Source organism: Carica papaya, chromosome 2 (genome assembly GCF_054855325.1).
Source record: "Carica papaya isolate Zhongbai chromosome 2, ASM5485532v1, whole genome shotgun sequence".
NCBI classification, from domain to species: domain Eukaryota; kingdom Viridiplantae; phylum Streptophyta; class Magnoliopsida; order Brassicales; family Caricaceae; genus Carica; species Carica papaya.
The window spans coordinates 34669261-34684504 of NC_142310.1; the positions used below are offsets into that span (position 1 = coordinate 34669261).

The 15244-nt window shown below is 33.5% G+C and overlaps 3 protein-coding genes across 5 annotated transcripts; all 3 read left to right on the top strand.

Annotated features, from left to right (window-relative positions):
• Positions 1-1787: 1787 nt before the first annotated feature.
• HIS4 (histone H4) lies at positions 1788-2377 on the top strand. Its single transcript, XM_022031944.2, has one exon. The coding sequence runs from the start codon at positions 1886-1888 to the stop codon at positions 2195-2197; it is 312 nt and encodes a 103-aa protein (XP_021887636.1). The 5' UTR covers positions 1788-1885; the 3' UTR covers positions 2198-2377.
• Positions 2378-3692: 1315 nt separating this feature from the next.
• Positions 3693-8861, top strand: LOC110806951 (ACT domain-containing protein ACR9-like). 2 transcript variants are annotated; one of them, XR_015817340.1, is made up of 7 exons: positions 3693-4049; positions 4971-5189; positions 5289-5394; positions 6050-6398; positions 6953-7237; positions 7548-7803; positions 8338-8861. XR_015817340.1 is itself a non-coding variant. In XM_088214330.1 (6 exons), the coding sequence occupies exons 1-6, from the start codon at positions 3878-3880 to the stop codon at positions 7692-7694; spliced, it is 1278 nt and encodes a 425-aa protein (XP_088070456.1). In that variant the 5' UTR covers positions 3693-3877; the 3' UTR covers positions 7695-7876. The 2 variants fall into 2 exon arrangements, 1 of the variants encoding a protein (XP_088070456.1); XM_088214330.1 differs by lacking the exon at positions 8338-8861 and having other exon boundaries at positions 7548-7876.
• A 983-nt stretch (positions 8862-9844) lies between these two features.
• On the top strand, positions 9845-15172 carry LOC110806931 (K-stimulated pyrophosphate-energized sodium pump protein). Of its 2 annotated transcripts, XM_022031929.2 has the most exons (12): positions 9845-10170; positions 10253-10334; positions 10595-10679; positions 11186-11382; positions 12680-12762; positions 13140-13185; positions 13306-13362; positions 13471-13525; positions 13610-13710; positions 13821-13884; positions 13984-14117; positions 14719-15172. In XM_022031929.2, the coding sequence occupies exons 2-12, from the start codon at positions 10254-10256 to the stop codon at positions 14890-14892; spliced, it is 1077 nt and encodes a 358-aa protein (XP_021887621.1). In that variant the 5' UTR covers positions 9845-10170; position 10253; the 3' UTR covers positions 14893-15172. The 2 variants fall into 2 exon arrangements, with proteins under 2 accessions (XP_021887621.1, XP_088070457.1); XM_088214331.1 differs by lacking the exon at positions 9845-10170 and having other exon boundaries at positions 10232-10334.
• Positions 15173-15244: the final 72 nt, after the last annotated feature.

Consider the following 15244-nt stretch of genomic DNA (forward strand, 5'->3'; position numbering starts at 1 on the left):
CTAATTAATTCAACTCAGTATATTATGATTGTTTTGAAAAAAAAAAACAATAGAATTTTCGAGAGCATTGAGAGGGATTTTGTTAATACGTACTTATTTAGTTATATTTTGTTACGACATAATCTTGATAGTTTAGATGATTTTGGGATTATTATAGATACCATTAACGAGCTGTAAATTCCTTGTACTTTGGTGGCGCCTAATTAATATATATTTTACACTTTATTCTTTAAAAAAAAAAATCCTACCTTCACAATATAAATGCGGGGATATATTATATTATGATTTATAAATTTTAGTTTTATTTTTTGTTAAATTTAAATGGACAATAATTCTTTGATCCTATTTCTCATTTATAGTAAAAATATATTTATTAAGTTTATATCGAAGAAAATCTACAAATAAATACTTGAGATTCAACTTATACAAACCATATCCTAACTGAATAAATTATGCACTACATTTTAATTGGAATTTATTAAATCATGTATCTGATTTAATTCGTTATATATTTAACTATATGTGAAAAGAATGATATCAAAATAATATTTATACACATAAAAATTAATGACACAACTCTATTAGTTTGATTTGAAAAATAAAGCATAAATACAAACCTGATAAAACGTTACTCATTCAATTATACACTCAAAACTTTTATTGAATATAATAATTAATTAAATGAAAATATTAAATTCTTATTGCTATAGAATTAAGTCATTTTTAGTTTTTTATATATATAAATTAAGTTTGAATTATTAATCATACTTTTTATTTTTTTTATAAAATTATTGTTTAGTCTTAAAATTATTTATTATAAAATATTTCATTAGGAATTGATTATTAATTTATAAAACTGTTTCAATTCATAATTTTTTTTATATAACTCAAAATTTTGATACAAATAATAGAAATATTTTATTTTTTACTTATTTTAAATTTCATATAAAATTAAACTTTTAAAAACAAAAACAAATAAATATCGATCTTAATAAACTTTAACAAGAAATAGAAAATTTGTTTTGTTTAAGTTATACATATCATAATAAGTATAAGAAAGATGGTAGACCTACAATAATATATATATATTTATTTTCAATTTATTAATTTTAAATAGAAAATTATATTTTCAAGTAATTTTTGATATTATTACTTGACAAAAAAGGTAATATTTTTTTTAATAAAAAATATTAAAAATCAGTAAATTCAAATATTAGGTTATAATAAAAAATTATAAAATTAAACTACATCATATCCTATAATTATTAATTTACCCTAAAATTTTTATGAAATATTCTGGGGGCTGTGCTGTGGGAAGGTTGCAATTTCATGAATCAATTCACAATAGTTTTCACGTGCTTGGCACGTGCTCTAAAAAATTTAAATGCAGTAAAGCCACAACATTTCATACAATTTAACTCTCCACCCGCCAAAAGAAATGCAAAATGTCGTCGTAATCGACAATCCCGCCCTCAAGCCCTCGAGATCTTATTCACCGTAGATTGTTTTCTAATCGACGGTTTCAATCGAATGTCAAGAGGCTCACGGATCAATAAAAAGTCCGTTGATAGAATCTCGATCCAACGACCATTATTAAAAGCCGCTCCTAGAAGACCGTGAATCTAAACGCTTTTAAGCCGTTGATAACAATTCCATCAACGATAGACAACCAAGATCTACTAGTTTCACGCGGATAGATATTGTTAACCGTTGGATTGAAAATCACATCGAACGGTTTGGATTAGTCCCCGCCAATAATCCAGTCTCTCCATAAATACCCGAATTTCTCTCTTCTCAATCGAATAGCGAGTCCTCTCATTCGATTCGTTCTCAATTACATTTTGATCTGAAAACTCTCCGAGAAAATCACCTAGTTACTGAGAAAATGTCGGGCCGTGGAAAGGGAGGCAAGGGATTGGGCAAGGGAGGAGCAAAGAGGCACCGGAAGGTGCTGAGGGATAACATCCAGGGAATCACTAAGCCCGCCATTCGCCGTTTGGCTCGTCGAGGTGGCGTCAAGCGTATTAGTGGTCTGATCTACGAGGAAACAAGAGGAGTGTTGAAGATCTTCTTGGAGAATGTGATTCGTGATGCTGTGACATACACCGAGCACGCCAGGAGAAAAACAGTGACTGCTATGGATGTTGTCTACGCCTTGAAGAGACAAGGTAGGACTCTTTACGGTTTCGGGGGTTAGAAACGTTTCATCGATGCGGCTGTATTGGGATTGTTTAGATTCGGTTGTAGATCTTGCCTCTAGATCTGATTGGACTGTCGGTTTTCTTTTCTTCAATATGATGTTTACTGTATTATTGAAAATCGGATGTCAACGTGAAAGATTTCCGTTTTTGTGCAAATAATTTTGCTTTTCCGCTCATTTTCTTCGTTTTTCCTCATTCATGTGCATTGCTTCTCCGGTTTATGTTAATGCGGATCCAATGAACCTAAAAAGTTTCTTTCAAATTCTTAGTTATCAAGCAGGACGTGAGCTTTCTCTTGCGGCAGAATTTAGCTAAGTTATCGATACCGTGAAATTTAACTTTATTGGGGACTAAATCATTCTTATCGATAAGATTTTGGATTACTCGTAACATATTTTAGTAAGAAACAGTTGTAAAAGTAATATCCGTGTAACTCTACTCATATTCTGGTCTAACGCGGTGAATTTGAATTCTAATCTTGGCCGAGGTAAATCTCTACTTGTTTTCCCTTTTGCGTTCTTTCGTTTCTTAGGTAAACATTCATTTACTTCTCTGAAAAGCTGCATTACCAACTGGAAGAAAAAGCAAGACAAGAAAAACTTGCTCGTGTCCTTTTCATTAGTGTTTCATACGTTTTTGCCGAGTTCACTACCTCCCCTGCCATTTCTTTTGTTCCAAGATTGAGATATATATAACTGGTATAATGCACGAAGTTTTTCTTAAATTTAATTTCCGCCCACATAATATTTCTTTAGTTGAATAAAAATTAATTAAAGCGTTAATACCCCTATTATTTGATCTTGGTTAACAATGTTTTAAGAGAAATTGTTTTGTTCTATGTGCATATGTTGGTGTAATAATCATATTTTGAATAGATACTCAACAATAATTAAAATTGATTAATGAAACTTATAAAATAAAATCTGTATCATACTATTAATAAAAAAAAATAGTACCATGTAAATGTACGTATTGTCTAAGATGGTTTCCCTAAATTCGAAATTCATAATTAAAAGATGAAGTTGAGCAGGCCGGTTGTTGTTTAAGATTATCACTTCGAATTTATTTTTTTACTTTTACGCTAATTTTTTCTTTTTGGGTAATTGCTTAAGAAAATGCTTGATCCCAAAATCATTATAGAAGTGAAAGTAATCACCTAAAGTACATGCCAGGTGATTACGTAAGAATTAAGTATTAGTTATGAGATTATCAATTTTTAACGTATTCGGTTAACAAATTACTAAATAAAAAACATTTTTTTAAAAAATAAAATAAAATAAAAGAATTTTCTAGTTAATATTTAAATTAACAGATCTTTTATAATTAGCCTAAATCACCTTGAACTTCTTTACACGCAGGCCAACCAACAAAAGGTCCAAAATCAACCATCACCCCTCGCCACGTGTCAAGTCACTAGTCCCTTCGTTGCTGACGTGGACCTCTCTCTTCGGTGCCATTTTCTAACCTAGAAAATAAATGAACAGCTTCACCTCCGTGCACTTGTATTATCCACCTTAAAAAGCTGAAAAAGAAAAAGAAAAAGAAAAAAAGAAATCTCTCTCTCTCTCTCTCTTTCTTCGTCGATTTTACTAGAAGCTCCGGCTCACCAGAATTCCCACCGGAAACCAGCTGTAATCGCTTACTTTAACGGCAAAATCTGGAATTCCGACCGGCATATGCCCGTATCTGGTATGGGGATGCCCGGAGACGACGACGTCGTTTTGATCCAGAAAGGAAAGAAGGACGGAGACCCCCACGTCATAACCGTGAATTGTCCTGATAAAACCGGTCTGGGATGCGATATTTGCAGAATAATTCTCGATTTTGGGCTTTACATAACAAAAGGAGGTAGAATCTCAGCTTTATTGACATTGTTGGTGCTTCAACTGCGATTTCTCTTTGTATTTCAGTGCGATTCCTTGATTTTTTTTTAATGATATTTAAAGGTTTTGTCTCTTGTACCATTTTTCTGGTACGAGTTTCTATACGCCATCGAACTTTTCTTAACAATTCTCTAGAGCTGGAAACTTGTTTTCTGTTGGTTGAAATGACTTGAGTGCGCTGTGTGTCATACTCGTTCTCACTACTTTTCGTCATTCTGTTTAATTTTAGAGCAAATGGTGGGGAATGTGAAGTTGTTGTTGGAACAATATTATTTGAGATTGACATGGATAGCATTTTCAATGCAATGGAATTAAGTATTTCATTTTGTTCCATTGATGGATCATGCTTTATGATTTATATTGGGCCGTCTAAAAAGGTATGCGATGGAATTAAGTATTTCAACAGTGGAATTTGTCAGTACTTTTTATGATTCTGTTTAATTTTGGAGCAAGTGGTGGGAAATGTATAAAACAGTGATTGATATTTTCCTTATTTGAAATTAACATGGAGAGCATTTTCTGAAATTCATTTTGGTTAGTGTGTCATGCCCTTTCTTGGTCAATGTTTTTTCTTGTAGTTCGTTATCCCTTCCAAGAATGAAAGGTAGCATTTTCATCCTCCTATACTTTGCGTTGTTGTTGCAGAAGGGTGTTTCAAATTTTAATGAATGTTATGGAAATGGAATGCAGTAGTTCCATAGATCTGATTAATGGATTTGCTGTAGGATAATTACCTGTAACAGCATCTAATGTTTGGGTATTAAATCTAACTTTAAGGAGGTTATATGACTTGGTTGATTGCAAGTTACTGTAAAATGCACTTTATTTTTAAGTATACATCTTTCTGAATAGCTGATTTTTGCTTATTCGGTACGTTTGGTTGTAGATGTTTCGACCGATGGGATATGGTGCTACATAGTGTTATGGGTGATACCTCATTCTAATTCGCTTATTGTTAGATGGTCCAATTTGAAGAACCGCCTTCAATCTGTATGCCCCTCTTGTACAATGTCAATTTTGTTCAAACCGGAGTCTCCTCGCCCCAAAACCTCACCGATGTACTTACTAAAGTTCTTTTGCCTTGATAGGAAGGGGTTATTACATGGTAAGAATAGCATATCAACTTCTGGTGCTTTTATTTGTTCTAAGCAAATTTGTGCCTTTTTTGGTAAATGATTCTAATGCATCTGTGTATTTCGTGTAGATGTTACTCAAGTTCTTTGCGAACTTGAACTTACAATTCAAAAGGTGAAAGTAACAACAACACCAGATGACAGGGTTCTTGACCTTTTCTTTATAACAGACAACAAGTGAGTTGCTTTTCTTTTTTTCTTTATAACATTACAGTAGAATGTCGAAATTACTTCATAATGGTTAAAGTGAGAATTTGGACAATAGGATAATATTAAAATGGGTAAGGTCTAGTTTCCATTTAGCTTTTTGCGTGTCCTGCTGTCAAAACAACTGAACTTCAATTATGTCAAAGGTTTTACAGTCTTATTTTAGCTTCTTTTCATCATGGTTTAATGACGAACTCGATGGTCAAGATATATATTCTCTTTCTTTCTCTCTGTGGTGGGCGGGAACTAGAACTATTTTTTGTGGATATGTTATGTATGCTTGTCTCATTCACTCTAATGTTTTTTATTTCTGAAGCAGTGCCTTATATTTACTAGTCCAGTGAAAGAGAAAAAGAAATCTACTTAATAAGTATATCTCTTAAGCATTTTTTGGGGTTCTTGAGAAGGTAGTATGCATTTGAAATGGTGATAGAACTGTTATCTTGTAATGAATAGAGATTTGGTGGATTCTCTTCTATCTTCTATTTTATTTATTTAATTTCTTTCCGTTAAATACAGCATTTTGATGTCCTTGTACTTTATTCAGCGTAACTAGTCGTGAAGTTGTGGGGACCCCATTGTGCTAGTTGTTATTAACTCTTAATGTGCAACACTCTTCTTTCAGGGAGCTTCTACATACAAAAGAGCGGCAAGATGAGACATGCGAACAGTTGCATGCTGTATTAGGTGAATCATGCATTAGTTGTGAACTTCAGGTGGCAGGTCCGGAGTACGAGTGTCATCAGGGTATCTCCTCCATTTCTCCTGCTGTAGCTGAAGAACTGTTCAGACCTGAGCTATCTACCATAGAAAGTTCACAAGCCCTCAGCCCAGATATGTCAAAATTGAAGGAAGCCAATGCTACAATAGACAATTCATTGAGCCCAGCTCATACCTTGCTTCAGATACATTGCATCAATCACAAGGGTCTCCTCTATGATATATTAAGAACTCTGAAAGACTGCAACATTAAGGTATGGATTTTTTATCCCATCGTTGTTATAAATTACAATTTTAAGTTGACAAACGCCTTCTTCAAGGCCTTATCCTTCATCCCATCCACCAGAGAGAAAAATAATCCTAGCACAGGGCAGTTTTAATATATCAGTTTGATCATCCTATGTTGTTATTAGCCTCGTTGGACTGGAATCAGAAACATTATGTTTCCAGCTTCTCTAAATTCACTTAGCCTTCAAAATATGGTTATTGCATGTGGTGTTAGAAACAACTAGCTTAACATCTAAGGTCTTATATTTAGTTGTTCTTGCTAGTCCGTAATGGTCCCTTTTCTCTCATGATGTCATGCTTGGAATTCCTTATTTCTCCTGATTCCTGATTAATGAAAAGGAAAAAGAAGTGTATCAAGATTCTTCTGTTGCTGAACTTTTGCTTGCCAATTAACTGACCCGTGGGATTACCAACTGCGGTAGAATGTTTCTTCATGTATTCGTTGTGCTTATGTTCTCTTTATGCAGACAAATAATATGTTCCTATTTTACTGATGCATCCTTTTGTTCTTCCGATACAGATATCTTATGGTCGGTTCTCACAGAATACCAAAGGTTATCGAGATTTAGACCTCTTTATTCAGATGAAGGATGGCAAGAAGATTGTTGATCCTGAGAAGCAAAGTGCATTATGTTCTCGTCTAAAGATGGAGATGATTCATCCATTGCGTGTCATCATTTCAAATCGAGGGCCTGACACGGAACTTTTGGTTGCTAATCCAGTTGAGCTATCAGGAAAGGGAAGACCGCGGGTATTCTATGATGTGACACTTGCTCTTAAGGCACTTGGGATATGCGTATTCTCGGTAAGTAATCATTACATGATAAGAAAGTGATTCAAGCAGCATCATGCATTATCTATTCCTACACCTCATATTAGCTTAAGATGGAAGATCATTCAAATTTGTTTGGTATTAGTTCAGTGATGGAATGCTTGGAATATAGTAGGACTCATGCAATTGTATGAATGGCTGCTGCCATCTTAACAAATTCATGATCAAACATCAATTCCAAGATCCATGGTGGCTAACTAATCACTTTAACAAGAAGTTACCTGGTGAATTAAACAGCATGGATTACTGTTTACGCTTTGATCTTTGCTTTCTTCTTTCATAGGCTGAAATAGGAAGATATTCAATGTCTGGCCGGGAATGGGAAGTGTACAGGTTACTTTTGGACGAGAATTGCATGTTTCAACTGTCGACCATGGTAGCATCGAATCTGATTGCAGATAAAGTGAGAAGAACATTAATGGGCTGGTGAGGCAGTTCATTTTGCTTGTGGCGGCTGCAAATGTCCTTTGTCCTGCACAGCAATTTGAAGGCGCTCGAATGCTTACTGATCCATTTGTACAATACGCTAATCTCCACTCGTATGTATATCCCCTTGGCTTGTGTTCTTGGACACCGTTGATTTAATAAAAATGTGAAGCATAGCGTTTTTTACTTCTTGTTGCCCTTTGCGTTGTACGCCTAATCTTTTAAAAGTTCTGTTGTAGCACTCTCTACAAAGTAGTAGTCTTATGGTGTAAATCATAATCATGTGATTTAGTCTCTGTTTCATCTTTTAGGTGCATGCATCTATAGAATTCTGTAATTTTTTAAATGAAATTGTTTGTGATTAGGTTTAAGTACTATCTGCACCGAACTAGTTACATTTTTGGCTTCTTAATTCAATATTTCCTATAATTATGGTGCTGGCATAAATATAAAACTTGACTCGGTATCACCAAATTTTGATATTTTTCCAATGATGTAACTCTTAATTAGTAAAACTGACGAATTGAGTTTTTAGTTTTCTTTAACTATTTTTCTGTCAAGAGCATTTTAGTAAGTTTAAAACCATGTATTTTGTCAATGCAAAATGTACCCCTCATTCATTCTTCCTCCTTCCTTTGTCCCTCTAGGCTCCGCTCCGGCCTGTTGACGGCTGTCCTTCACAAAACCAAAGACAAATGGGTAGAAGGATACCTTCTTCGCGAACCAACTGTCTGCAGCTCTGTCTTCGACTAGAGGAAGCTTAGGCAATCAAGTTCTCCGTTGATGCGATCTGGTAGTAGATGTTAAATGGAGCTCTCGCCTGCATCTTCTTCAGGTAAATTAAGAAGATTAAGTTAATTTTTTAATTAGCAGAAAAAAAAACATTTAGAATAATATTAGTCGTATTTTGAGGACTAAATTGGATATTAATGCTAAAATTGATTATTTTAGGCATATTATTATTTTTTAATTCCTAGAATAAAAATGTTTAATTAGGATGAGAAAACTCGTATCTTCTATACGAGTGAAATTAATAAGGTACTTGTATTATTATTAACGCAAAGGTAATACTCAGAAATTAGAAATCCAACACATGATTGTGTAAAGATGATTGACAAATTATTCCTCCGACAATTTTATTACATACCAGAGCTTAATCTATTATTAACAATTTTTTTTTTGTATTTTTTATTTTATTGTAAATGATTAAATCTCATAATAAGTTAATTAATATTTTAATTAAAAAGATTACGTCTTTATCCTAATGTTTTAATTATTCTAAGAGTCTTTTAATTTTTGGTCTCGTCTACTTGCATACATACGATTATTAATACACACATGATTAATCTACCATACAATTTATTACTATATTTACAAAAAAATGACTTCAAAACTAAACTTACCTAAAATTCTATAGAATTCATAAGTACAACTTTCTATATTTTATTGCTTAAAATGTTAAAGAAAATAAATTTTAAACGAATAAATGCATGTCTATCTCTAAATGAATAAATCGTGTTCAATTAGAAGAATTTAATTGAACTACGCATTTGATAAAATATGATTTTTTTTTTTTTTTTTAAAGATCAAGGTCCAAATACCTCTTTTTTTCTATCTTTATAAGTTTCATAAATAATTGCATTTTTTAACTTTTGTTAGTGAAAAAGTACACCAATTTTGTCATAAATTAGTCCTTTTTTTTTTTAAAAAAATTAAAATTAAAATTTTAATTAATAAAATTTAATTATTATAATTTTTTTTATGAAAATAATAAATTTATTAAATTTTTTTGAATTTAATTTAATCACTATAATAAAACATTAATATATTAAATTATTAATTTCACTCGATCAATTATTATAATCAATCACGAATAATTTATACTATGCTTATATTTATAATGTGATTAAATTTATAATTTTAATAAAATTTAAATTCATAATATTAAATATTAATTTTTATAAACAAGTTTTATACAATAATAAAATTAGAATAAATATTTTTATTTAAATATAAAACTCTAGTTTTATTCTTGCCCTTTTTTTTTAATATTATTAACCATCTTATTCTTACTTCCTGGTGACGCAATCAATTCTCTTAGAATTAGGCACGTGTAAGATTGTGAGAAACACACTATTCTTCCCGCAGCGACACAACATCACGCCATTGCTTCTTCATTCCTCTTCTAGATATTCTTCCTCTCTCTCTCTCTCTCTCTCTCTCTCTCTCTCTCTCTCTCTCCGTTGTGCTTCTCTGCTTCGCCAGATCAACCTCCATTGTTTATTATATCCATTTTGTGCTAGTAAAAAGGTCAAAGCAGAGAAGAACTGTAAAAAAAAAAATCATTATTAAATTTAGAACATTGCCTATTTTGCTTCAAGAAGAAGACGAATTCAAGGATATACATGGGATAAGACCTAGAGAAAAAGGATGCGTGCTGCTTTTCTTTCTCGGCAATCGAATATTTCAAATTAAATAAGGTAGGTTTTCTTGCTTTTAATTTAGGGGTCATGGTGTTCTGGCTTTGATTCTGTTAATGTGATTTCGTCGAGGTTTCAACAGAATGCCAAAACCCTCCTCATCCCCCCGCAGCTCTGATTATCTCGAAGCACTTACGCAGGAAATCGAGAAGAAGCTTCAACGGGTGCGTTTCTGTTCTCTGTTATCGGGAATCGTTTTTGCTTCTGAATTTATGTTTGTTTTGCTCCAAAATGAAGGGGAAATGGAAGGGATTTGATCTTAGCTGTGTAGCTTTGGTTATGGTAACAGTCTTTGGGAATATAGTTGTTTCTCTTTTTTTTTATCTTATAACAATGTGATCCTTGCTTCTTTGAAGCAAAGAGATCGATTCCAAAGTTGTTTGTTAAATTATTTTTTGCATGGATGCTCGTTGAATTCTTCCAGGCACTTGCTTCTCAATCGCAGAGACGAAACTTGCTGCAAGAGTTGTTTGCTGATGTAGCTTTAGAAGTCGATGAAAGAGCCAAGGGTAAGCTTGTCTTACAAAAACATCTTAGTTTTTTATGCTCGGCAGAATCCACATGAAAATTGAGCTCGAGCACCTAAATTAGTATTGCGAAAATTTGTTTCATCTGTCATTTAAATTTCTGTTGAGCAGGAAGATCTTGTATGGTATTGTTGGCATCTTAAGTTCCAGTAGCATCTACTCCAATTAGGTGGAAATTTTGGTAAACTAAGACTAAATTAAGGGCCAGTTTCTTAGGAGGTTTTCCTTCTTTACCTTTATATATTTGGTTGATGTTTTACTTCTGGTAATCTTGGAGATAGATGAAGATACCTTTATTTTTTTCTGCATTGTCTACATGCACATTTTTCTCAACCCTGACATAGCATTTTAATCCATCTATATGAATTGAGTATTATCATCTATTGGCAGTTCAAATTAAATTCCCTATCCTCGGATACTAGAGGTATGTTTTATCTATAGTCCTGCTTATATAATGTTCTTTTTGTTTTAAATTAATTTGTTAACAGATATGATTCTCAGTGGGGAAGAAGATTCAATTTCTCCTGCAGAGTATGGAGCGGATGCTCCAATATGTTTCTATGATGTCCTTGCTGATTATTATGTTAAGGTGCCTGATAGTGGAAAACCAATCCTTGATTTAATTGTCCAACTTTGGAGCCAGTCATTTGCGTCACAAATTTTCTCACTCTTGTTCCACAAATGGGTATGTGATCTTCGTTTATTGTACTTTGAGGTTTGCTATTTTAATTTAGGAGTTTTTTGGTTTTGGGCTAGTAGCATCAGTTGGGGTTTTACTACCATTGAAAGACCTCTTTTCCTCCCTCGGTTTTCCTCAACACAATTGATTTCTCTTGTCTGAATAATAGAATTCCATCCTTGTGATGAACCAGGCTAAAGCTGAATGTATCACAAACCAGTTAATACGTTATAACTGACTTCATACTGAATGGAACTTGAAAGCTGGCCTAATCATGTTCAGTGTAGGAGAATGCTTGAAGAGATTGGTTTCTGGATATTGTTTTGTTATTTATTCACGTAATATCTCTGGAGTCCTTCTCCCAAAAAAAAATCTTGGAGCTTTCTTCTAAAGAAGCATCAGTTATTGTTACATGTAGTAATTTAAATAGGCATTGCCATTTGCACTTAGTTTTTCTTGGCAGGACATTTGCATATGGTTAATGGGCAAATTTTGCACTGCGCTTCAACACCCATGCTTTATCAAGAAGTGCAGGAATCACAGTCCCAAAATTTTTCTGCATGATTTAGGATTGTGCCCGTTAGTATGCTAACATACTTGCTGAGGGTAGCAATAAGAAAATATAATATTTTTCTTCCATGAATTTTGACTCTTCCAGAAGGGGTACAAGTCAAAATGAGAGTCGCCATGAGTTTTTTCTTAATTCTATTTCATAAACTTTCTAGTTCTAGGTTCTCGAGCGTTGTTTAGTTTTATGGTCGAGTTTGGTTATGGCGGCCTCAAGTCAGAATCATTCTTATTCAAGAAAGAAAATGATAACAAAACTAATAATAGACAAGTACAAAAACCATAAGAAGATTCGTTTTGTTCCATTAAATTTCCAGTTTCATTTTGTGTATAAAGTTGACATACTTAAACATTTAGCTATGAAACCATTTTCAGTGGCAAAGAGAGATGCAAAGCTTATTATTTGAAAATTGTGAATCTTTAGTAATCTTGTTCCTTAAATTTTAATTTGTTCACTGTTCACTACAGTTACTAATTTTCACACTCAAGCAGCAGCCATGTCTGGCATGTATCTGGTTTGATGTCTATGATTTATCACTAACTAAACTAACTTGTTATATTTCAAATCTATTTGACTCTTCATGTATAAATGAGGCTAAAATTTGTAGTTGCCAGTAATGGCATCTTTCCATGTTAAAACCCAAGGGATCTTACTTTCTCATAGTAAAGGATTATTTGTTAATTCATAAGAATCTCACCTTGATGGTAACATTGAGTGTACACACTTCTTCTGCAGCTATTTGAGGTCCAACTAAAGAATCCAGAAGTCCTCCTCCGTTACTCGTCTGCTCTTGTTCAAGGTGCAACTAATGTTTTCTGGTACGATACTAGTAGTTCAGAGCCATTTGTGGTTAATATTTTTTTCTGCAAAATTGCTTTTCAGTGCTTGGATTTCCGTCTGCTTTTGCTGTGTATTTTTTATGCGGGCATGGATGTGCATCATTAGAGGGTTTCTTCTATAAGGGGATACGATGGCTGAATCACTAAATTATTTTGAGACCCTTTATGCTAATTGCCCCTTCGGTGATGTTGGCCTGTTAAAGACGTATGCTCGCTTTATGATGCTTAGACTATTATTTTTATGTTTAATTTGGTTCAACCACATTACATTTTCATTCTTGATATACTCCTTTCATGATTTTTGAATAAATTACCAGGCTAACTACTTTCCTTCCCTCTCCTCCCAACCTTTCCAGGATTGACATCCAGACAAATACTAGGCGCTTCCAGACCCTCTTTCGGGCAAGAGTCCTTCCAAAAGAATAATATTATTGTTTTAATTAGTATAATTGTTGGAATATTTCTTACATTGCTTTTTTCTCTATTTACTTCTGCCCAATATGTGTCTTTGCAATGATTCAGTATCTACTGGAGGAAGTTGCTTTGGAGCCCACTCGCGTAAATAAAATTCCTGTCCAGGTCAAGATTTTATCTCAATCACGTGTCCTACTTTTTTACCAACTCTGACCATACATCAGAAAATTGATCTAGATGCTGGAGATTTAATTTACAGCTGCAATATTTCAGGCTCAGCGGGATCTTTACCTTTTACTTTCAAGGTTCATCTTATTCTACAATTCAGGTATATAACTTTAAGAAAAAAAAATCCTTGTGGAATATATCCCTTTTTGAAATGTTATCTTTTTTCATGGCATGTTTTATGCAGTTGACAAACTCAAAATCTTCTTGAAGCATATCCCGGTTTTTCCAAATGCCTTTTTGATTGGTGGGCCAGGAGATTTCTTTATTATTGAACTTGCAGATCAGGTAAATTTGATAATTATGGGTAGACCATAAATGCCCTTTTGGTATCAGAAAAATCTGCATAGGTTAATACGTTCTAGTTTCTCATATGGCTGTTGGAATTCTTTTCTCAGCTTCAAAAGTTAAAGGTGGAACCAGTGCTTCTGCATTACCTTTCCCAGATGAAAGTTCTTCAAGGTATGCACCTGACAACATTTTTGGCTGCTAACATGTTCTTCTTGCCTAGGTTTGATGAGTTTTAGTCAAGTTAATACGAATACTCATGAATATCTGTAGGAATGGAACTTAGAATGACTACAAGTACGAGGTTAAAGACATGTTTGTACAGCTTCACTTCTCCTGGTGGTCCAATGTATCCTACAAGAGCCGTTCGTCATGCAGCCTGGGATGCTTTGGATTTACTATTTCCTGTGAGTATTGCTGTATTTATTTATCTCCATCTGGTATTTTTCCCATTTCTATTTGTGTGTGAATAATGAGCTTCAATTTGGCAATCAAGCATTACATTCAGCGAATTCTTATAGTAGTGGATCATTGTGTGTTATCTGTTAGAGAATCCTGCATGTATTCACAGTCTCAGTTATATTAGTGACTGGCATAAGCTACTAGTCTCAGTTATTGCTAGTGTGTTTATTTTACATGATCAACTAGCAAACATTTATGGTGTACGACTTGGACAAAGAACCATTCTCCTGCCGGACACTTACGATGAAGTTTCTTGATTTCACAAGTTAAAGTACATTTTACAGCAAGAAATACTTTAATTTAATAGCTTGGAATAGTATTCCACTTAAATCAAATCTTTTGGATCTAGTAATGATACTGAAAAAAATAATAATTAACGCATACCCATTGTGCAAAATAATTCGTTACTATTACTCAAATAGTAGCTCCTAGTTGCATGCAATTTAAGATTTTCATCTATTTAATTGTATTAGAGAATATATATACATATATACACACACAAGCGTGCGCATATAGAGCATAGTCAACGTCAATGTTGTGGTGCAGGTTGGCCGTTATCCTCGGCATCTCATAAGCCTGTTTTTTCGACTGTTGTACCCATGGTATTGGCCATCGTCATGTTGGAACTTCGTAATATCATGCATAAAGGCTGTGTTTTATTCCCTCTTGAGGTTCATATTTTCTAGCTGGGAGAAGGTTGGAGAGCGGAAGAGGTACTGAATTTAGAGCCACAAGGTTTCAGTTATCAATCTACCCTTAGATTGTGATGTTCAGAAGCTCTACGAGCGAAGTTCCAAATTGTATTCTGTAAGTAGTATGCATAAGACATCTGTTTCTTTTCATTTTGTTTTCATTTCGTTTCATTCTAAGTCCTAGATGAACAATTCTGGAGGGCTTTTTATTTGACCTCCCAATCTTGACATGTCTGGTGTAGTAATTCATCACCAATTCTACAAGATTAAACTTTTCACCCTAGAAAATTTAAATTCGCATTCGGACATAGCACTATTGTGATTCAACTATATACTTGTTGAAGAAAATGTCAAGCTTGAACAGTTTAATGGTTATGATT